Source organism: Strix aluco, chromosome Z (genome assembly GCF_031877795.1).
Source record: "Strix aluco isolate bStrAlu1 chromosome Z, bStrAlu1.hap1, whole genome shotgun sequence".
NCBI lineage: Eukaryota > Metazoa > Chordata > Aves > Strigiformes > Strigidae > Strix > Strix aluco.
The window spans coordinates 16092899-16115855 of record NC_133971.1 but is presented as its reverse complement, the minus strand read 5'-3'; the positions used below and the strand labels follow the sequence as shown (position 1 = coordinate 16115855).

Here is a 22957-nt window from a genome sequence, read left to right as displayed (position 1 = left end):
AAATTAAGTCCTAGTTGGGCATTGGCTCTTCTAATTTTCTCCCTGCCTAACCTCATGGTCTCTTTGTAGTCCTCTTGAGTTGCCTCCTTCCTTTATGACTTCTTCCAAAGGTCATAAACTCTCTTTTTTTCCCTGAGTTCCAGCCAAAGCTCTCTGTTCAGCCAGGCTGGTCTTCTTCCCCACTAGCTCATCTTTCAGCATATATTGTTTAGTCATATTTGACTGCTGAAAATCATCAGAAGACGCAGATAGTGTACTCAGACACAGGCTTACTGAGCGAACTGAAGAGACCTCAAATCCTCTCTTTTAGCATTGTCCAGTGGGGAAGGGATCCTGTATCCTGTGGAAGGGAAGATATGGCATAGTATCATCTGACTCATTTTACAGGAATACTTACACATGGGCGAGGAACAGAAAACAGAAAGGGATATGCAGAAATGCACATCCCAGTTGCCTTCTGTGCAGTGAGTTCTTGTGCCAACAGCACACGCTGGCATCACTCCAGGCTACCTCCTCATTTCTTCACTTCAGGCTGGGTTTTTCCTTGTGAGCTGAATGCATGTTTTGATAGCACCTAGAAAACTCAAGCAAAAACACTGCACCTACTGAGTAAGCCACTATGCAATCCTTGCCCTGAAGAGCTGATAATTACCATCCAAGAAGCTTTATTATGAGGATTATAATAATTACTGGATTTTTTTCTTAAGGTTTTGATGCTGAACTTAGTTATATGAGAATCCAGCTTTTGTTTAAAATAAAAAAGTCCTGACTTTCCCAGAAGAAATAAAAATCCTTTAAAAATGCAGCTTGTATATATTCTAATGGCTCAAGCCACAGACAATAAATGAAAAGCTGATACTTATTACTTGCAAAGTAATATGAACCTGGGTGGGGACTGTCAACACCTTCTTTTTAACTTCTGACTACAGACATGCTGTTACCACTGTCTAGTTTTCAACAGATGTGATTTTTTTCCATTTGCCTGGTATGTGGTAGTGTTTTGTGAACTAAACAGAGAGGTCTGAAAAAAGGGAAAATACATACTAGTTAAAAAGCCATATACTATCAAGCTCAAATGAAAGGCAAGCATTATTTACATCTCCACAACTAAGCACTCTAAGAAAGGCTCGTCCTGTGTAGGGATGTCATGTTTGCCATTATGTTATGAAGTCAGTGTTGAAATAGAGGAATTCATTGCTCTTCGGGGGATGAACCTGAAAATTTTGTGAAGTTTTTCTGCATGTTAATTGCAGGCACTGATAATGTGGAAAGCAATGCAAAAATCATCCCTTCGTGTTTTTATTTCACATTTTTAAAAATTGTGTGGTGGTAGGTCCATCCTGCCAGGTCACTGTTAATAAATAGGATGCAAGATGCCAGTGTGCCAATGAACGCCTAAGTACTTTAAGCAAAGTGGAATAGTTTCACTATGAGAAAATGAAAATGTCCAAGCGCTGCAGCATCTTTTAACTTGGAGGTAGGAGTTCTGTCTTAGAATAAGGAGATATGTGGGCTGAAACCCCCTTTACACATTGATCCTAGATCTTCACAATCATTAAAGTAATGTGTATAAAAGAGCACTGCTCCTCTTCCCTCTTTTTCTCCGTAGATTTTCTTTTGAGGAGAAGAAGGCTGAGAGCAAGGAAGAACTTCACCACATCCAGTGGCAAAGCAAAAACAGAATTTTCTGGATTAGACACCTGATGTCTCTTAGGCATGGGGCAGGCTGCACCCTTCCTCTCAGCAGTTTCCAACTGAGCCCTTAGGCACTGAGGACCCTAGCTGTTGCAAACCTGTTCCAAAGCACAGGTGTTCTTCCTGCTGGTTCTTTTTTTTTTTTTTTTGACAGTCTGGGTGCTTAGTCTGGTGTCAGGCTCTTATAGAGCAATGACAGCAAGACATGTTGTCCCCTGGCTCCACTCATACAAATTGTCTTGACCACTCTTCCACAAGAGGATACAGATAACTCCCAATAAGGCCAAAGGATGCTGGTTTGCTCTAGGAGGGACAGCCTGTGCCCGCAGTTCACCCAGTGGTTACCAGCGCTCATGTCCAAGCTCACTGGGGCTGCCTCCTGCTGCTCTGCCCAGTGTGGGAGGCTGGCAGGAACAAGGCTACACTCTGCAGGGAGTTGGAAGCCAGATACCATGAGTTTTATCTCTTTGGAACAGGTCTTCACCCTAAACCACCTAATTACTTTTCATAAATCTTTCAAATCTTCATACAATACTTCACTGTAGTCTCCTATGACCTGTACTGATTATTGAATTACGTATTTTAAATGTAATTTATCTCTAAAAGTAAAGGTAATTTAATCATATTTCAATTATTTTCATAGGCCATGGCCATGGTATACAGGCTATAAAAAAAAAAAAAAAAAAGAGATCTTTCACCAGGTCAGGAAAGGTAATACAAAGGTAATGACTCCATCCTAGAAAAACCAGATCAGCCAGCTTTTCTGCCAAAGCATAAACAAACCTAAATACAGTGGGGAGAATAAAATCCAACATTTTCTTTGTTTCAGATGCCTGGTACTGCAGCAGAGAAAAATAGGTAGAAAGGCACCACACTTCATTTTGCAGAAAATGCACAGAAATAAGGCCAGTGTTGAAGCTGTCATCATCAAGTGAAATGTTGAATTAAATACGGGGAATTAACCTTTGAAACCTTAGGAATATAGCTTTCACTGAGCAAACATTTGTGGAACATTTAGACTTTCTTAATTCTCACACCCACACTCCTAGTTAATTTGCCATCAAGCCCAGCCATAGTGACAGCTAATACAGCTAAACCACTTGAATGCCTGTTACAATCGCACAGAATTTTTATGCAACTAAAATGCAAGTACTGCTGCTCTTGCACTTCAGCCTGTTACACTGTTTTGCAAAGAGACATTCCTTGACTGCTAGAAGATTATACAGGGGTAAGATTACATTGCTTAAGTGTACAATTATTAACTGTAGTATAACAGGGTTTACTAGGATTTAGCAAAGGAAGCTGCTGAGTGTGAGTTCATGACCAAGCCTGAGGGAGCTTCCCCCAGCTGTGGAAGAATCTGGTGGGAGATCTCTGACCTCACCCTGCTGAAGCAATGCTTGGTTGGGAGGGAGGGAGGGAAAGGGGAAAACAGCTCCTCACTCAGTAAGAGTCATGAGCTTAGTTGCCTTAAGCGCAGCAGAAAGAGGGCCCCAGGAGGAGCTGTGCCTGCAGAAGCCAAGCCTAGGCTTACAGGGGACACCAAGTCAGGACCTTGGCAAGAGCAGAGACCTGAAGACTTCATAAGAGACCCTGGCTGCTGCCAAGTACACCACCGCCTGGGAACCAGGAACAGCTGGCCAGCACAAAAGAGAGCATTATCCCTCACAAGAAGCAGGTGAAGCACCAGCTCTTACTGAGCATTGTTATGCCTGTGCCTTGGGGTGAAGTATCTCATTGCAAGGAGTAGTCACCTGGCCACTGAAGGGTTGAAAATTGCCTGGGACTGGTGCAATCCAGCATAAATGGAATAAGCACAACTGTCAGAAGAAAATATTTCATCCCTCCTGAAAGGAATTAACTGCTTGCTCCTCACATTAGGGCTGATTAACAATCCAAATCCTGCTTCCACCTGTACATTTCCCATGACACTGAATGGTTTTAACCAGAAAGAGGGCAAAAGGAAAGGTTTCATGATTCTGTGCCTTGCAGCAATAGCCCCACATTTGCATTGGGCTCTTGTACTGCCATGCTGTACTCAGAAGATCAGGGTAGGGCTGTTGGGGTACAGCACTGTGTGGAATCAATTTCCCCTACCACCCCCAAAGGAATGCCGGGCAGGAGCTGGGACAATGTGGCATCTGGACACTGCAGTGAAGTTCCTACATGGCCCTGCAGCAAGGCATGGAGAAGTACCTTTTTCTGTCCTTCCCATCCTCTCACGTCATTCACTTCACCTCATTAACAGTGAAAGTGGTTGCTGTGCACATGCAGCAAAAAACTTGCAAATCCTAACAGTTCTGTTCACTCCCCTTCTAAACGCACATCAACTAAGCATTTTCATAGTCAGCATCTAGATCATACGAGACTGTTATGTTTCTGGAGTTTAAACACTTGACAAGTTTCAGCTAAGAAGAAAAATATTTTTCTAAATGTGACTAATAATTATGGCTATGTTGTTCATTAAACTCAAAAAGAAATTAAACAATCCAACAGCAAATTAAATCATTCAATCACAAATAGCTATTTTACAAAAATAGAACTCCTTCCTCAAAATGATGGAGTAATAAAATTATTTTTGATCATAACACTAACTTTTTTGGATAATGTGGTAGTCCTCAATTTTGGGCCAAATAACAGCATTGGATCTGATAAAGTGTTTTCCCCTGATTGTGCAGACAGTGGAAGATGGGCTGAGATGTTGGGAAGGGACGAGGCTAGATCCTACCACACTGAATAAACACTGTAAGAACAGACAGGATGGCTGTGTGGAATGCAAGTGACTCAGCACAGCTGTGTGGATCTCCTCCTCATGTCCTTTCTTACCATGGGAAGTTTCCAAATAATTTTCTGGAGTTCCGGTCAACTGGCATACTTTTTCCATTAAGCTCATTTCTTTGTGTACACTGGGCTCTGCTTCTAGACAGACCACAATTCTGCTGATAAAATAGTTACATAAATGGTTCCAACCTCTGTGCTTTTTAACAAACAATCTCTAAGTATGACAAAAGCAGTCCCCTTTTACCTCAATGACAGTGATGGCAGGAATTCCCAAAAAAGCAATTTGCAGACATTTTAACTATGGTAAACCACCATTTATTAGAGCTAGAGACAGGGGTGACACTGAAAGTATGAAAAGACCATATATGCTAAAAACCAGACAGACAACATCTCTTCCATGTTAGACAGCTGTGAGTTGGCCCAGTTTCTAGCACAGGTATCTTATATCCTTCAGCTTTTCTAATTCTCCCACCCCCAAGCCACAACTAACAGTATCAGTTCTCAAATCAGCAGTAAGGTATGTCACAAGGTAGCATGGACAGACCTGCCCTACCCTTCCTCAGATAACTTATGATGCAGGGAGCTTTGCAAAGGCAAGAAGTGCCAGCACTTTCCTCAAATTGGGAGTTTTACTGCAGTTTGCTACTGCAGGACTTGGCTGTGTTCACCTGGCTGAGACCGCAGGTCCTGCTGATGCATGACACAGTTGCTCTCCCTGGAGAGTATGGAGCTGCTCCAGGAATCTGCTCCATCAGCAAACTGTGTCTCTGCCAGGCACGCAGAATGAAACACAGAAAAGCACTGGATCACATCAGAGTGGAACATAAATTACATCCATAATATCACATGGCCATATTAGCAGCTGACAAACTAGCTAACTCAAGTTTAACCTACATCTCAGAAGACCCTGAGAACTAGGACACTGACCACACTATTCAAAGGAAGGCCCACTGGCCTGGATACCAGCCACAACAGTGACTATAAGCAGGTCACAGAAAAGAAAAAGAGGACAAACATAAAGGGTATTTCCCCAGTTACTCTCTCAATCTTGTACTACATTCTGCTCAGATAAATTCCCAAGTGAGTTATGGCTTGTCTCTTTAGCAATCCTCAGTGAAGCTCTCTTGCAACTGTTGCCCTGTCTTCCCAGGAACTTATATCCCCCACATCCTTTGGCAAGGAGTTCCACAGGTCTCCTACCGGCTAGCTGTCTTCTGTGCAATGTATTTTACGTTTGAACCTGGTTCCTGGTATTTGAGTGGATTGCCCCAGCCCCTAGTTGTGTAGTAGAGGATGTGAAAAGAAAGGCTGAAGGGTTCTCAGCTGCTTAGTCAGGTCTCATACAGAAGTTATTCAGTGCTTTCTATCATATTCCATAAATACTATGGGACTCTGTCTAAGCCTAAAGTGTTAATGTGACTGGGTCTGTTATTCCCAGCTGTAGAAGTTAATTTAAATCCCATTCAATCTGGCTTTTAAGATACATTCATGTGTCTGTTGTTTAACTTCTTTCATTTTAATTTATCAGCATAAAACTGCAATAGGCAAGATATTAGTCCCTGCCAAACCAGACAATGCCAAAACAATAACTCTTTCTACTTGCCATGCCACCTTTTGAACTCTAATGTCATGTACTATTTTAATGTCATAAGCCAGGACTGCTGCCACATGAATTACCCGACCTGCTCAGTGCCCTTGGACTTCTGTGTACGTCCTGAAACACTCCCTCTTTTACATGGACACAGGTATGTCATCAACTAGACTAGAGAACAGATCCTGTTAAAATTCTACCTCTTTTTGGATAAGCATCCTGTGATCCTTGTGTGGTTGTACCAATCTATGGGCCAGCACACAGGGGTGGAGTGGGATAGTGCAAGTCCACACACATGGGATGAGAAAAAAAAAAAAAAAGCTATGGCCTTAGAAGTATTTATCTTTTATCCCAGTACTCCTACCAGACAGCTGCTGGAATATTTCACTATCATGATTATTAGAAAAGTTATAATTTTTCATATCTTATTTAGATCACTGATAAATCAAGAACATATGGATATAACATGGAGACTCCAGAACACATCACCAATACTGACAGATCAGCTAAACAATTAGGACAAATGCTTGAAACTGAATTCATAGTCAGAAGTTAATAAATACATGATTCTGTTAAAATTTTCACAATTAGTCAGGAAATGTGGTCAAAATGCCATATTTCATATGTGGAACTTGCAGAGCAATTCAGACTAGCAGCATATCAGAAACTTCAAAAGAGTGCAGAATAAAAAAGGAGAGGTGGATTGATACTGCACAAACCTCGGATTAAGTTCATTTTCCATTTAGGAAAATGACATTGTGATTCAACAAATCATATTTTCTTATCTATTACAGCAGCTATGACTTTATTATTACAAGTATCAATTTTCAAGGAAGAGACAAGTCCTAAAAAAGAAATTTGATTAAACAATCACAAAATCACAAAAACAAATACTGTTTAGAGTAACAGGGCTTTCAGATCTAGAAATTTTGTTCTCAAGTCCTACTTTACTTTACAATGCTGGAATTGTTCACATAATTTTAGCATCAATCAGCATTTTGTGGATGAATGTCACATGTCTATCTGTTCAACTGAACTTGGCATAGAAACCTGTGATGCTCTCAGAATTCATTTTCATTTTGTTTTTTGCAAATATCAATTGAAATCTAAAAAGACACTCTGATTAGACAGATCCCAGCACTAGCAAGTGCTTAATGGTGCAGAGAGGATCTCATTGGTGCCATTAAATACATTCTCGAATGCTGACTCTTGACATCCACTCACAACTGAGAATAGCACTAGTGCTTGGGCAAATCCTAAATTCCTCAGGAGCCATCAACAATTCTCAGCCAGAGTTCATCCATCCCTACAGCTGTCCCAGGCCTTATCTACACCACGATCTTTACATAATGTCAATAAAACTGAGGTAATTGAAACCAACACCTTCTGAAACTCAGAAATCACCACCTGCCTTTTACTGACTATGGTTAGGTTAGAAGAAGCCTACAGCTTTAACTTGGTATGTATTTCATTAGGCTGTTCTGAGGAAGACTGTTCTTCCTTTCACACAACTCATCCTCCACCCATCCCTCCATCACATACACTTTTCTCCTCTGTAGATTTGCCATGGATTTACTTAAACATTGCACAGTATATTTTAATTCTGGCAAGACCTCAACAGAGGAAGAGATCTTGAGGTGGAAAGAAAAAGAAGTATTTCCAGGTCACCCCTCATAAATCATCACTTTCTCCCTTGATTTGTGGATTCCTTTTCCATAGACATCCCCTAGAGGTGAGCTAGAAGAGGAAGGAAAAAACCCTTTTCTGAGAGTGCTCTGGAAACTGTGGTGTGAGGAATAGTAACTGTGTGGTAGCAGAACAACATTAAAAAAATATGCATGCTTCTACTAAACTGGGGAACACAGAAGGGATGGTGAAAGAAGACACATGAGGTAGACAATCCCATTCTGCAGGCTGGCAGGAGCAGGAGAAATAATGCAAATGAATAAGGGCAGCAGGGAAGACAATAGTCAGGCTAGTAACTGCATTAGTGTATCTGTAGGTTATTTCTACTGTGGGTTACTCTTACTATAGATTGCTAATAATCTGAGACATATGCCCACAAAGCAGAGAAGGAATCAGTTCAAAAAGGTAATGATAAAATCAGAAAACTGTGTCATACTCCAGTTTGCTTGTATGGTGTTCTTCCAACCTGGAGTAGCTCAACACAGGCAAAAGACCAATCTCTAGAGGTTGTTTTGGAATTGCATCACTTAACTGAAAAATTATTTATGCACTTCATCTTACTGTCCAGAAAGAGAGAGCAGAGATTATAGTATCACTTAAGTGCCCTAATAACCACTTTCTTTTTCAGACATTTTTGTGCTTTAAATGCAGAAGGAATAAAACAAATGAACAGTTCAAGAAGATTTTTTTTTCAGTAGTTAAAAAACAATACACTGCCTATCTCTCTGGGGAAAAGCATGTCTCACATGACAATTATTGCATCTGTTTTGTACACAGGATTAATTTTTTATAAAGCTCTTTCTTGTCAGAGGACTACTGAAATGTCTGGCAGCACTGACCACCCATGGCCCCCTACCCAGATTGTGGGCTGTGTCTCCCCACTTTCCAAAATCTGGCTATGATTTAGTCCACTCCCAAGTCTCTGAGACCACATCTTGATGCTGCTCTTTGAAGGTGACCAGCTGTGTGGTTCAATGTCACTCTCTTCATGCTCTTTATCTCAGAGTCCCAAAGCACAGTTCTCCCTGGTGTCCACCAAACTTTGTGGTTTGTGATTGGCATTTTTCCACATCTGTTGTCCAGCTCTTCAAAATGGGTACAAATACTACAGGATTTCCCAGAGGTCTATTGCCACCCTGAAACCTAGCTGGTATTCTTCTCCCTCAGTGCCCCACCTGGATGCTTCTCCCTCTGGGCTCCTGGTCCTTCATTTGATTGGAAAACTGATGTCATCTGTGTGGTGGGGAATCATGAATGCAGAAGGGCTTGAACAAGCTCCTCTCCACAATGGCAAAAACATGATGGATCTCAGCAAGAAATCCTGCTGTTGCCTGAGTCATGATTGCTCAGTAATGATGAGCATGACCTACAGATCTGAACTTTTCCTAGCTAGCAGGGTCTAGATAGCATTTCAGTAGCATTTGTTTTTGAACAGAGGTACCAAGTGTAAAACCACTGAGGCTGACTCACAACTTAGAACACCACGTCAAATTTCATTGTATTCAGATCCCAAACAAGTGTAAGACCACTGAGGTCAGTGTAATAAAGGATGGGGGTTTTATTCTGCTAGGAACATTGTTGCAGAGTCACTAACAGCTGGGCTGGAAATGTTACTCAAGGCATCACCTACTTCTCCTGACAGGATGAACTATACATACCCACATAATTTCTGTTTGTCTAAACCACTTTAAAACTGCCACTGATGGAGGTCCTATAGATACCCTAGAAAGTGAGAGCTCAGTAAAATCAGTGACAATTGTTAGAACCTTTTTCCTAAAATCTAACTTTGCTAACATTTCAGCCTATTCAGTGAGCATGAGGAACATGCTGCAGCCTTGAACATACTTTATGTCATCGCATCTCTCTGCAATCTTGTTCAGACCAAACAAAATTAATTGCTCCACATATTTTCCAGATTGTTCCATCTGTTCACATCTTCTCTGGACTTTGTCGAGTTTTGTTTAAGGAAGATATGGACTGAGATAAAAATATCCTCCAACAAATAACTTACTGGTGCTAAATGAAGGAAGGACCTCTTCACATACGTTACAGACAACAACCCTCTTCACTGCAAGACAATACTGTTGACTCCCATTGAATTTGTGATTCACTGTAATGATTCAGATTACCCTAAGAGGAGTTGTGATTTTATACACTCCACCCTATATTTCTTCCAGTGCAGATGTAGAAACACTAGACAAGAATTGTAACAGACCCATACTGAAAATAACTTTCAACTCCCTTCGAAAGAGTTGAAACACTGGTTTACAAATCAGTACAAACAGTGAGTCAACTAAAATGGAAGGAAAAAAGGGAAAAGAAATCCCTTCTCAGTTTGGTCAATGTATCCCAATATTCATTTAATTAATTTCCAGAAGGAAAACCTGTTTAGAGCTTCTCACTGGCTAGGATCAACATTTCACTATACTCATCAGACTTTGCAACTTCTTCCTGGCATCTGAAAGGTTTTGTTGTAAAATTTAAGTTAAATCATTCCTTGAAACTGGTGTGGTTGAATTATATTACTAAAAGGAATATAGAGAGTAGAAATTATCTGAGAGATGTTACTCACTTTTAAGATGTTTCAGAATGCTTTCAACATTTTCATTTATCACTTTTAATGGTTACCTAATAAAGATCCATTCCTAAAAGTAACTTGGTATTTGGATAGTTCCACAGTATCAATACAAACTAAGTTACCTCCATAATAAGCCATCAATAAATTTCCTATGTGAGCTGGACCAACAGGATTCTGAAAGATGTGGAAAATCCTTATCCAGTTCATCACAACTAATACTGTGATTAATTTTCCACCACAACCTTCTCCACTATATTTCTACTGCAAATAGGCTGTATATCTAAGCATATAGCTCTTTAATAATTTTGTTTCCATTGTTGTAATGCTGACCTTATTTTAAACTCCATGTGTTGACGCAAGCTCCCATTTATCACTGCTTGCAGGTGGTTTGTTCTGGAGACTAGTTGGCTAATACAAGGGACACAGTAACACCCATTCTAACAAACATGCCATACATAACAATGTGTCATTTTGTTGACTATTACATATTTTTATCTTAGTTTAATAATGATCCATTGTTTCATTTCCTCAACACAGGTAACAGAATGCTACTATGTACATCAGACAGATACAAACTCAGCCTAAACTCGTGGTTGCACTGATGAGTTGCAAGCAATCTGCACATCCCCTTCTCTGCATTCCTATCTATGCAGAGAGAGTACTTCCCCAGTTTACAACATTAGCAGGATAAGAAGTCAGTATTAGCTAAATGATATCTTGAGTGTATCTATACATGTAAATAGAGGTGTAAGTATGAGATTATCTGTTTATTCATGAGCACACTTCATGCAGTGCACCACAGAAAGACTGGATACGATGTCATGACTAAAACCCTTTCAAATCCATACACACGAGCACACTGAATTAAGATTGCACAAAACGCCCAAATTATAGCATTTCCTAATTTTCAACTGCTTGATTTTGGCACCTTAACATGCTTTTTTTCATGTAACTTTAGGCACACTTAAGATAGATATACCACAGGCTAAGCAACTAGATATACCACAGGTTAAGCAACTGTCAACACAAGTGCAGAAGCACTGCTTTATATTCTGCTTAGACCAACACATTTTGTTAAATTTGCATGTCTTCTATTACTGCAGGATCACAGTGAACAGGAGTCACAGCTGTACTTCCATGTCAGTGTGAAGTCAGGCTTGGGCCATCTATGTGTCTACCCTCCAGGCACTAGGCATACCTAACATTTTGTTCCAGACCTTTTGCTACTTCTCTTTATGTCATGCCTCCAGCCCAAGGCTGGATCTCCTTGTTTTTGAGAAAAGTGAAAATACAGGAAGAGTTAAAGGACAAAACATCAGGAACAAACACAGGACACTACTGACAGAAGGTGAGAAAAATCAGGATGACACCTAATAACCATTAAGGCACCACCCACCTTAAACAACCCATACTGCCTATCCCTTCCCCCAACAAAGTGACGCCCAAGTGCCATGAATTAATATCCTACCCACACTGGGACCCCAAGTAGTAACAACAGAATAGCACATCAGCACAACATGCTCATAAAGCACATATCTGCCATAGCCAGAACCTGCAAGAATTTTGGGGTAGATGGGGTAAGAGAGGAAATGGAAGTGACTTCCCAAATAGAATGAAATAAAATGAATCTTTGCTACCCGAGAAACAGAACAAGAAACAGCTGCTGCCCGTAGCCTCTCCTGTTTCCTAGAATCCTTGCTGGACACAGAGGAAGGACATTTACCAACAACCCTTATGTAGTACCTAACAAGCCTGCCAGCAATGCCAACAAGAACTGAGCAGGAAATACAGAGACCTGTTCAAACACTCAGGAAAAAAAAGCTAGAGAGACTGCTTAAGATGGAACAGGAGCTTTTAGGAATGAGAAACACGAGGAAGGATAGACGGCTTCACTGGGTTGAAATGAGCCATCAAAAGGTTTATTATACCCAGGGACCTGGTCTTACACTGCAAAAGCAGAGCCTTGCAGTAACTTAATACCCAGGTACTCTCCTAGTTTCTGAGATGCCAGGTGGCTAGCCTGAGGACAGGCTAAAGCACCAAGAGATGAGGCATCAGCTTCTTCTGAATCAAAAACTAAATTAGTTTTTAAAATTAAATGATCCACATTGTTTTATTTGAACCAAACTTCATCCTCCCTCCTTGAACCCTTGCACTAACTGCATTTTTTGAAGGATAAAGTGCTTGTGCCATCCCTACAACACATGTTGATTTTTAAAGTTAGGAGATTTTCATTTCCCTTCCTTTCCAAAACCTGCTCTTGCACCCTAAAAATAAATAAATAAATAAATCCATATCTCTGTGTAAGATATATGGCACAAACAGCCATCTCTTCCTTACCTCCTCCTCCTACACACACATGGTATGACTACAATAAGCCACACACCAAAAACACATTTGCCATCTGAATTCAGAAATTCCCAGGGAGACACAAAGCACACAAAACAAGCTCTGTGTATTGAAAATGCTCCTACCCATTTATCATAGCACAAACTGCATGAGTACTGACAAGTACCTTTCAGTGAAACCACATCCATTTCTCATTTAATAAAGGGGTACCAAGTATCTTTGACAGTAATCTTCATGATTACATCACATCATTATGTTTCTAAAAATGAATCAAGACCTAAGGGGTATACCCTGGACAGTGTCCTTTGGAGTCCCTGCGTTAAACTGTGTTAATACCACCACACCCACTAGCTACTCAAAGTGCAAGGGAGAGCATGTTTCCAATGATGCCCTTTGCCAAATTGTTTTGTGTTTATTTACAAATTGTCAAATTTTCTTTCCAAACTACTTGATAAATGGCAGACTAGAACTGTAAAGAGGTTTGACAGTTGTCTTCAATAAAGGCAACTACAAATCACAAAGGCTTGGCATTGCTCTGTACAGAGGTGCCAGTGCTTTGAACAGGGGAAAGAAAATTTCGAGTTTCTATTAAGTATTTTTAAAGTTATGAGGCAGAACTCATTTGTAGACAATAAACGGGCAATCTTCCTGACAAATACTATCACTGCTGAAGATGTTACCTAGGAACACCAACTTCTTGATAAAAGTAATTAGAACAAAACCAGAACAAAAGCCTTGTTAGCAAAGCACACATAGAGAACCAGGAACTACTGCTTACAAGTGCCAAAGATCATTAGGTTTTTATAGAATCAGAGTGGTTTGTCTTGGAAAGGACCTTAAAGATCACCTAGTTCCAACCCCCCTGCCATGGGCAGGGACATCTTCCACTAGACCAGGTTGCTCAAAGCCTCGTCCAACCTGGCCTTGAATACTTCCAAGGAGAGGGCATCCACAACTTCTCTGGGCAACCATTCCAGTGTCTCACCACCTCACAGGAAAGATTTTTTTCCTTATATCTTATGTAGATCTACTCTTTTAATTTAAAAATGTTACCCCTTGTCCTATCACTACAGGTTGAAAGAGTTTGCTGGTATTAACGTTGCCTGTCACTTCCTTTTGTAAGTTCTATTTTTAATTGTTTGGGAATCTAATGAATTGTTTGTAAGATTTTGAAGTGAGATGATCTTCACATCAATTACATGTTTCTGACAACCCTATGAAAACCTAGCCAAATTCTAAACCTCCATTAACATGGTTTGCTTACACTCAACAGAGGTTAAATCCAGAGCTGCATTTCCAGAAGATGCACCTTCAGTGACACTTGCTTCTACACACAGCCACAGGACTTCTCTAGTTGCAGCTCTGACCTGTCATGGGAGAGCCTAGAACAGATTTTGTTTAGTGACAGCAATGAATCCTTTCCCCTTGTGTTCTTAGTCCCTTCCACCATTGCTGGATCCAAGCAAAAGAGGGAAGGAGCTGTCTGCTTTCAGTGTAAAGGGGACAAAAAGACAGACTGGATGGAATAAATCAAGACAACACAAACAGTGAAGACTGGGACAGGGTGCTGGCAGGAGAGCATCGGCTATAGCAGAACTGTATGAGAGAATGACCAACCACTCCTAGTACTAGAAATCTGAGATAAAAACACTGCGGAAACCAGTAGCCAGCACATGAGTACCTGACTGTTTGAAAGGGAGATTAGATAAAAAAAACAGATGAGAAGACTACAACTTACTGGACATGGTGATTAGGAACAGGAGATCAACTACCCATGAAGCAGTTTGTAATGGTAAAGTAAACAAAACAACACTGCAAGTGAGACAGAGACAGGGAGGGAGTCTGGAGGGATGGGCTATGACTTTTCTGGTGCTTAGCAAGGAGGCTGAGAAATCTGTAAGCAGTTGGGTGGATGACAAACAGGAATTGTGCTTTGAGTATGCAGTAACTTGTAACAGACTCAAAAAAGAAAGGCCCTTGACGTTGACTCAGACACCAAAACTTCCAAGTGCACTTACCTTTCTCTCTCTGTACTCTGTTTTCCATCTGTAATATGGAACTAATACAGATCTCAACTCACAGCTGTATTTCATGACTACCATAGAAAGCCCAACAAAAGAACAATTTTTTCTTCAGAACAACATTTTATCACCAACTGAACACCAAGCATTTTACAGACTGACTGAGGCAGAGGGAGCATTACTAATGTAACTGGAGAACTGGTCTAGAGATGTGAAGCAGGGTTGAACATGTAGTTTTCAGAATTTGCTAAGCTGTGTGCTTGGTTTTACAAATCTGAAAACATTTCTTAAATTCGTATTTGTTTGGATAAATGGAAAACGCTGCTAGCATTACATTCTGCTCAATTTTGTTATTGAAATCCCCATTTGCACAAAAAAACCCAAAAAAAAACAAAAAAGAAAAAAGGAAGGCTGTGTACTCCCGGTTTAAGCGAGGTCGACAAGAGAAAACACCCCTTTCTTACCCGGGGTCATGCTAGTGCAGTACCACAGATGCACCGGGGTTAAGCTGCCATTTTTCTGCCTGCCATACAACCTAACGAAGAAACCTGGCACACACAAAGCAATACAAGTCAGCAGGAGTAACACCGCCCCACAAAACGCCCCTCCAGCCCGCTCGCATGCCCGCTTGCCCCCGGCCCCAGCCCGCATGCCCCAGAGCCAGCCTGCTCCGCTGCGAGCACGGTAACAGAGCATCCCCCACGGGCAAGAGCCGTCCCCACCCCGCGGCCGGGCTCCGGGCCAGGCGGCCACCGGAGGGCCAGCCTGGTGGGGAGGAGGGAGGGAGGAAGGGACGCGGCACCTGCCCAGCCCCAGCAGCCACGGAACGGGGGCATAGGGCGCGAGGCGCAAGACTAGCAACCCCCCAAGGGGGCAAGGGGCACCCCCGCCATTTTGAGGCGGGCGCCACGGGCCCGCCGGCGAGACTCACCCCGCCATTTTAGGGGCAGCCCCACAGCCCTTCGCGGGTGGGGGATGTGGCCTGCTCCGGCTCCGCCCGCCGCCAGGCCGGTACCGGCCAGGCCGCGCCGCGCCCTCCGCCCCCTCCTAGCTCAGGTATCAGGTGAAACTGGTGGGGCGTGCGGGAGAGGCGGCGGCGGCGGCGGCGGCGGCGGTGGTGGTGGGAGCGCGGCGGGAGGATGGCCGGGCGCTGCGGGCTGTGCCTGCTGCTCCTGCTGTGCGCGCTGCTGGGAGCCACCACTCCCGCAGGTGAGAGGAGGAGTGTGAGCTGCCGCTCGACGGCTACTAGAGCCGCCGGCTCGGCTGGGGACGGCCGAGCCCGCCCTGGGCTCCGCGGGTGCCGCGTTGGTTGCTCGGCGCCCCTCGGCTGTGGGTTGGGGCTACGGGCGGTGGCGCTTTAGGCGAGGGATGCGGCGGGGCTCTCGGCGGGTGAAGCGCGGGCAGCGGCGGGGCTGAATCGCGCCGAAGAGCAAGTTTCTGGCTCCCGGATGGGGTGCGGGGAGCCCGGAGCGGACTGGGCGATGTTCCCGCGGAGTAGAGCAGGTTCGGAAAACTCGGGCTGGTGGCCGTGGAGCTGCCGGGACCCGCGAGGAGGCCTCCCCGCCGGGTCGGGGACAGTAGCTCGACGGGCAAACAGGCGGTCTCGGCTTCCAGCCCCCTTTGGACTTCTGGGACGCAGGGAGCCGGAGGGGAGGGCTGCCTGGCACGCGTGGCCTGGCTTCTGCCGCATTGGTGCTGTACCTAATCTGCTTCTCGGCTAGCAACCTGCCTAAAAGCTATATATAAACATAAAAAAACATTGAAGACCGTATTCTCGCTTATTCTCCCAACTCCGAGAAGTGGGGATTTTTTTAAAAAATCCTGATTCTTACCTTTGTTGGTTTATAGTATTGCTTATTGAACATAAGCGCTGTTTGGGGAAAAAACCAATCATGTTAATATTTCACTGCCTTAAGGTTCATGTTTCACTATCTTTTAAAGTAAACTCCACTGCCATATCTACGCATGCCTTTGCACTGTGCATTTGTTCATCTTGGGCTTACGTAATAAAGGTATAGGCGTAAAGGTTGTGTAAATGTTGAAGCCAAGCTTATGGTAGGTCCAATTTTCTCAAAGAATAGGCGCTAGATAGCTGCAAATGCTGTTGTTCAGAGCGCAGTTTCTGAAATGAAACTGCCTCTTAATAGCCTAGTTGTCTGACCTGGGTGGGGGTAGGAATTTGAAATGGGGGTGGGTGGGGAAGTAGTATGCTTAAACTTTAGCTGGGTGCTTGATCTTCTGCAGTAGGAAGGTGAAATGAGCTTGATCGCGCTCCAACCAAGGGAGATGCACTGTAAGCCATTACGGGGTTGAGGTGAATCTGGGCTGCAGATCCAAGAACCAAGATGATCTTAACCTTAGTCCTGTGTGGGTATTACTACCATGACTTAAGCTAGTTAATTTGGATACTCTGTGCTGCTGTCACTTTTGTGTCTGCAGGGTAGGCATAATCCTTCGTTTGGTTGGCAGTGGGTTGTGTCTTCTAGACAAATGGTAAAGGTGTTGAAACAGTCTTTTGTTGTGGGAGGAGAGTGCGTTTTTCCTCTGATGCCAAGGAAGCTTTTCCCGTGGGCAGATAGCAAGTCAACTGCATTCTCTGTATGTGAGTCAGGCAGGGTGAAACTCGGCATGGAAAAGAACTCAATTGTTACGGAAAACTGCAAGTGCGGAAAGAGTAAAAAAGGATGTAGAAAATGCACATACCTAACAAAGGATTGGTTGCTCGGTGAGGGAGTGTTAACTGCAAAGACAAACAGGACACTGAACTGTCTCCCTATATGGGTGCCAGTTGGGATAATAAAATCAGCCCAGTGTCTGCAGTCAGAACTTTAGAGGCTGGAACTACCTAAAGTCAGGATAAAAGCAAGACTTGGTCTCTGAAATCACGTATTTGACTTGACTATGTCTTCAAAAACAGAATAAAACAAACCTTTGTCTCTATTCTGTTGCTCTTGCAATACTAAGTCCTGTCTGTGGTTCATCTGTCCATCAATTCACTTTATTATAGCTCTTCCTCTGAATGTCTCACGCTAACACTTTAGGGCTTTTTTGTGACCATTTTTTTATTTTTATTTTTTTCAACCCAACCTATGAACATCACATGAGATCACAAAACATGAAGTGATAGTATTTGTTCTTCCAGTTTTCTACAGTAATTTAAATCTTTGGAATACAAATAGTATGACTTGCAATTTGATAGGATCAACTACTTACTGATGGGCAGGTGCTTAACACAGTGTTGTAAACTTTATTACAGTACTCTGAGACTCTGCTGTGAGCTTAGAATAAAGGGTGTGCTTCCAAGCATCTCCAGGATATTTCTCAACTAAGCTATAAGCCTGAGAAAAGAGGCATTGCTTAGCTAATTACCATTTACATTATCTGATACCTATGTAAGCTATATTCTTCAAGCTGGTTTTATGGGTTCTATTATTTACAGCTCAGGTTAGGGACCTGGAGTTTCTGTATTAACAGTATTGCTCACATAATCACATGGCTTGAAGATCTGAGAGCAGGATTTGTATAATTGTGTCCTGTTGTAATTACACCATATATAGGCCAAAATGACTGTTTGGTATTTGAATATATTTTCTTTAGGACTGTTGTTTTGTTGGTATAATTTAGACTTCAGTCTTCATGCAGTTTACTGCAAAGGTTTGTCTATGTCATTGTACTGGCAAAAAGTTTGCTTACACCTCAGTTTTCCAGTGAAGCCTGCCTGTGCCTGGAGCTGATCAAATACTTGTTAAGTGGAGCTAGGGTAACTTAATTCAAAACTCTAAAGAGCAGCAATGTATGCTCTTTAGGAGGTCACAGTCTAGACAGGATGTGTACATCAGACAGATGCTGTACATCAGACTTTTGCAGTTATAACTTGAACAGCTATCTAAAGTTGTGCTGCTTTTGAGAATCTATGTTGGAAAACACACATACTTGTGTATTTACGTATTTCCTGTATGAGAATTGTTTTATTATACTTTAAAATGTAATGTGTAAGCATTTTTCATTCCTGAACTATATCAAAACTATTGAATAACAAAGGGGCCATCCTTCAACACTGTTCATGGCTTGCTGTACACAAACCTGCTTGCCCAAGATGACTCTCCTTTATACTCCAGTTGGGGGTTTGTGTGACTAAAATAATCCACAAATATTGATGGAAACTGAGATAAGGTTAAAAATAATTCTCCCACAGACAGTCAAGTTCCATGTCCACACTGTTTAGCTTGGTGGATGTCTGCCTTTTTGAAACAGTGTGAGTTCATGGACAGAATCTGCTTGTGCAGTTTAACCTGTTAGCATGAGAGGACTGTGTTGGGTCTGGAGGGGTTCTGAACTGAATTTTCTGAAGGCTGTCATACAAGACAGAGCAGTCAGATACGGCTGGCTTGCCCATACAGTTCATAAGTTCCTGTGGCATTCGAAGAGTCAGAACAAAACTTGAAGTGATAGCTCCTTTGTATATGAAGCAACCATAGCTGTCATCTCTACCACCTAGCACTTCGAGTAGAAACTGCAGAGATTGTCTGACCATCTTGCCCATGAATTGGAAGGAAATCCCAGATGACTGGCCCTGTTGCATCTTCAAGCACAAAGTTAGTCTGTTCAAGTTTCAATTGACATACAGCATAACACGCATCTTTCTTTCACTAGAAATCACTTGTGCGTAGCTTTTGGCATTAAATTCTGAGTTTCAGTTCTAGCTCGTCTGAGGGCAGCATGTTGTTTTTTCCTGCATACCTGATTTTCAGGCCATCTAAACTGAGGAAGCTTCCTCTGCAGCTACATTAGCCTGCTGCAAAGTTTTATGAGTTCCAGCACTTGGGTAATCTGTAATCATGGTAAAGGATAATGGTGCCCTGGGGTACCTGAAGCAGTTTCTATTGTAACTTCAGATGGTGGGAGCATCTAACAGGCATTTTAACAAGGTATTTTTAATACCACTGGTGATGTGGAAAAGCATTTTCATTGCTGATACAATCCATGAATAGGGATATAGGTTGTCTTCTGGATAATAAAACAAAGGGAAGAAAACTTGTCAAGTGTCTGAAAACCATTGTAATGTTTCTGTTGATAAGGCCCTCTTTAATTCTTCAGAGTAAATCATGATGTCTAGTTTATTTTTAAAAAGGACAAAAAGGCTGTACTTCAGTAACAGCAACTTATTTTTTTTAATTTTAGAGAGTAGTGGAACCAGCAGTTCAAAAGGAAGAAGTTTTGCTGGCCAGAGGGATCCAAATACAAATAATGCCTCTGAAGAGTTATATGAAGTGGATGAATTTGCAGCCAGAGCCCTCACAGGAAAGCTGACTACAGTTTTTCTACCCATTATCTATATCATTGTTTTTATCATTGGTTTGCCAAGCAATGCTATGGCCCTCTGGGTATTTTTTTTCCGAACAAAGAAGAAACATCCAGCTGTGATTTATATGGTCAACTTGGCATTGGCAGACCTTCTTTTTGTTGTCTGGTTCCCACTGAAGATTGCATACCATGTAAATGGCAATAATTGGCTATTTGGTGAAGGTCTCTGCAAAGTACTTGTTGGATTTTTCTATGGAAATATGTACTGTTCCATTCTCTTTATGACATGCCTCAGTGTTCAACGGTATTGGGTTGTGGTGAACCCCATAGTGCATTCAAGAAAGAAATCTGAAATTGCCTTGAGCATCTCCGTTGCTATCTGGATACTGATTTTGTTGGGCAGCATTCCATTGTATCTTGTTAATCAGACTGTATATATTTCAAATCTTAACATCACTACCTGTCATGATGTTTTGCCTGAAAATGTTTTGGCTCATGATATGTTCAATTATTTCCTCTCACTTTCAATTGGACTCTTCTTAATCCCAGCTTTCCTCACTGCTGTCGCTTACATACTAATGATTAAGACTCTGAATGCTTCCATCTCAGATGTAAGTACTGGGAAGAAACGAAAAAGAGCAATCAAACTCATTATCACTGTCCTGTCCATGTATCTCATCTGTTTTACACCTAGCAATGTACTGCTTATTGTGCACTATCTCCTCCTCAAAACCTACAGCCAGAGCTATCTGTATGTGTCGTATATAACTGCACTGTGTCTTTCTACTTTGAACAGTTGTATTGATCCATTTATCTATTACTATATTTCAAAAGATTTCAGAGACAACCTTAAAAATGCTCTTCTTTGCCGAAGTGTGCGAACTACACGGAGGATGCAAGTGTCTCTCTCATCAAGCAGATACCCCAAGAAATCAAATTCTTATTCTTCAAACTCAAATGGGACCACTAAATCAACCTACTGAGTTTAATCCTAGAAAAGTGAACTTTTATTGCTACTGGTGAAAGGATGTAAGTGACAAGAATGTTACTTTGTACAAGAGAGTCTGAAGAAACATCTCTGCTTTTTAATTACGTTGAAGCCTGGATTTCAGAACTGTCAGCTGCTTACCCAGTGTAGAAGTTGTAAGCAGATAAATCTTCCCACTAGACTGGAAAAAAAAAATCATGACATTTCAGAATGCTTTGCAAAAATGCTGCTGACCTGGAAGTGAGTTGTGGTTAAAGACATTTTTGTTCAATATTGAAGCTGTTAAAAAGCAAAATGTCACTGGAATGTTATGAAACATTGCTAGTATATTTAATTAACAGAGAAATCTGTATTGTTTGGTTTTAACGGTAATGTATTAAACAGCTGAACAGATTGTTTATATAGGACCTTGCTTTGTGTACCAGCTTACATTGAACATTATTTGAAACCGTAGAGATGGAAAGGAGAATCTATTTCAACATCTTGGTGTAGACTGCTGATTATCTTTAGTATAATGTAATTTTATATTGTTTTCCAAGTTACCGTGCTGTAAATATGAACATGGCAGAAGCCTGTAAGGTTATCCTATTGAGTCGACAAGCTCAACTTGTTATCAGCTAGCACTGAGATAAAATGTTAGTTGAGATTAGACACTGTTACTTAATGCTTGCCAGTACATGATCTTAAATGGGGCTATTTAACAAAGTTTTGATGAATAACTATTTGATTTTTGTATAATGTGCCTTGTATTTTTTAAGATTTTAGGTATCTTAAGATTTTTAGATATCTTAAGATTTTTTTTTTTTATAATACATTTGAGTTGGGTGCTTTCTTTTATGCTTTTACGTGCTCTTCAAAATGCTGAGTAGTTCAACTTGCCTGGCTTCAGGTAACAAAGATATTACTCCTAACAGTGAATTGGAAGTCTTGACAACTGTAGCTGTAATGTCTAAATGGGCTAGATAAAATTTACCTAATGATGCATTTCATTAGAGCAAAAGTGTTCCCTTATCTTATTAGCAGATAACTAAAACCAAATGGTTCAGAACTGTGGGAGAATAATAAGGTATAAACAAACACTTTAACAAGATAGCAAACTTCAGCCCCAGTGGATTTCTGAAATAAATCTTAAGTCCTCTTCCCTCACCCAGAATATTTCTGACCACTCAGGAATATGGAATCACATTTACTTTTAATCTGAAAAGCTGATGGGCATATGTTTGGTGGTAGGATTTAAATGCATTTTTTTCAAATTGTGCAGTCCTGATATGTTTCACCCAGTTGTACATTGATCCAAGTGACCTATCTGAGACTTAGGCATAGCTGGGTCCCTACAAACACAATCAAGTGGAAGGGCCCCCAGTCCAAAAAATTACAGTGGGAGAGCTGGTAAAAAATGGGAAATAATCGCCATTTCAGATATGGAGAGTAAGGAAGGGGGTAGATTGAACTGTAGCAAGAATATGAGCAGTCTTATACACCTTAAAAGCCGTAAGTATTTATATTATTTTTTTCTGTGTGTTCATCTGTTCCTTCCCTTGTCTTGTTTTTTGGTTTCCATGTTCTTTCCCTGCTTCAGTAACTTACGTTTTTTCCCCACACATAATAAAGACTAAGAGGTGTGTTTAATGCATTTGATCTCTCATTTCAAAGATTAACTAAGCTCTAGCTCTCCTTTTATCTGCTCCAGTCTTGTGTACTAACTCTTTGGAGGGGCTTAGCATGAAAGTACGATATTTTGTAGTGGTATTTCAGAGGTCCAAGCTAAAGTAGCAATGTGTATTAAAACATCTCATTTACAGCTCTTTATATGACGGGGAACACAAATCCTTCTTGGGCATAAACAGTTTGCTCTTCCTGTTTACTGACAAAAATGCAGGGAAATAATTGCTTATTTATTACTGAACTGAAGAGGTAATGCAGCATCCTTACTGGAAAATAACTATGTAGGAGGTCATAGTTCA

General features: G+C 41.5%; 1 protein-coding gene across 1 annotated transcript; it reads left to right on the top strand.

The window, feature by feature from the left end:
• The first annotated feature begins 15804 nt into the window (after positions 1-15804).
• Positions 15805-22626, top strand: F2RL1 (F2R like trypsin receptor 1). Its single transcript, XM_074813249.1, has 2 exons — positions 15805-15910; positions 19883-22626. The coding sequence occupies exons 1-2, from the start codon at positions 15841-15843 to the stop codon at positions 20986-20988; spliced, it is 1176 nt and encodes a 391-aa protein (XP_074669350.1). The 5' UTR covers positions 15805-15840; the 3' UTR covers positions 20989-22626.
• The last annotated feature ends 331 nt before the right edge of the window (positions 22627-22957 follow it).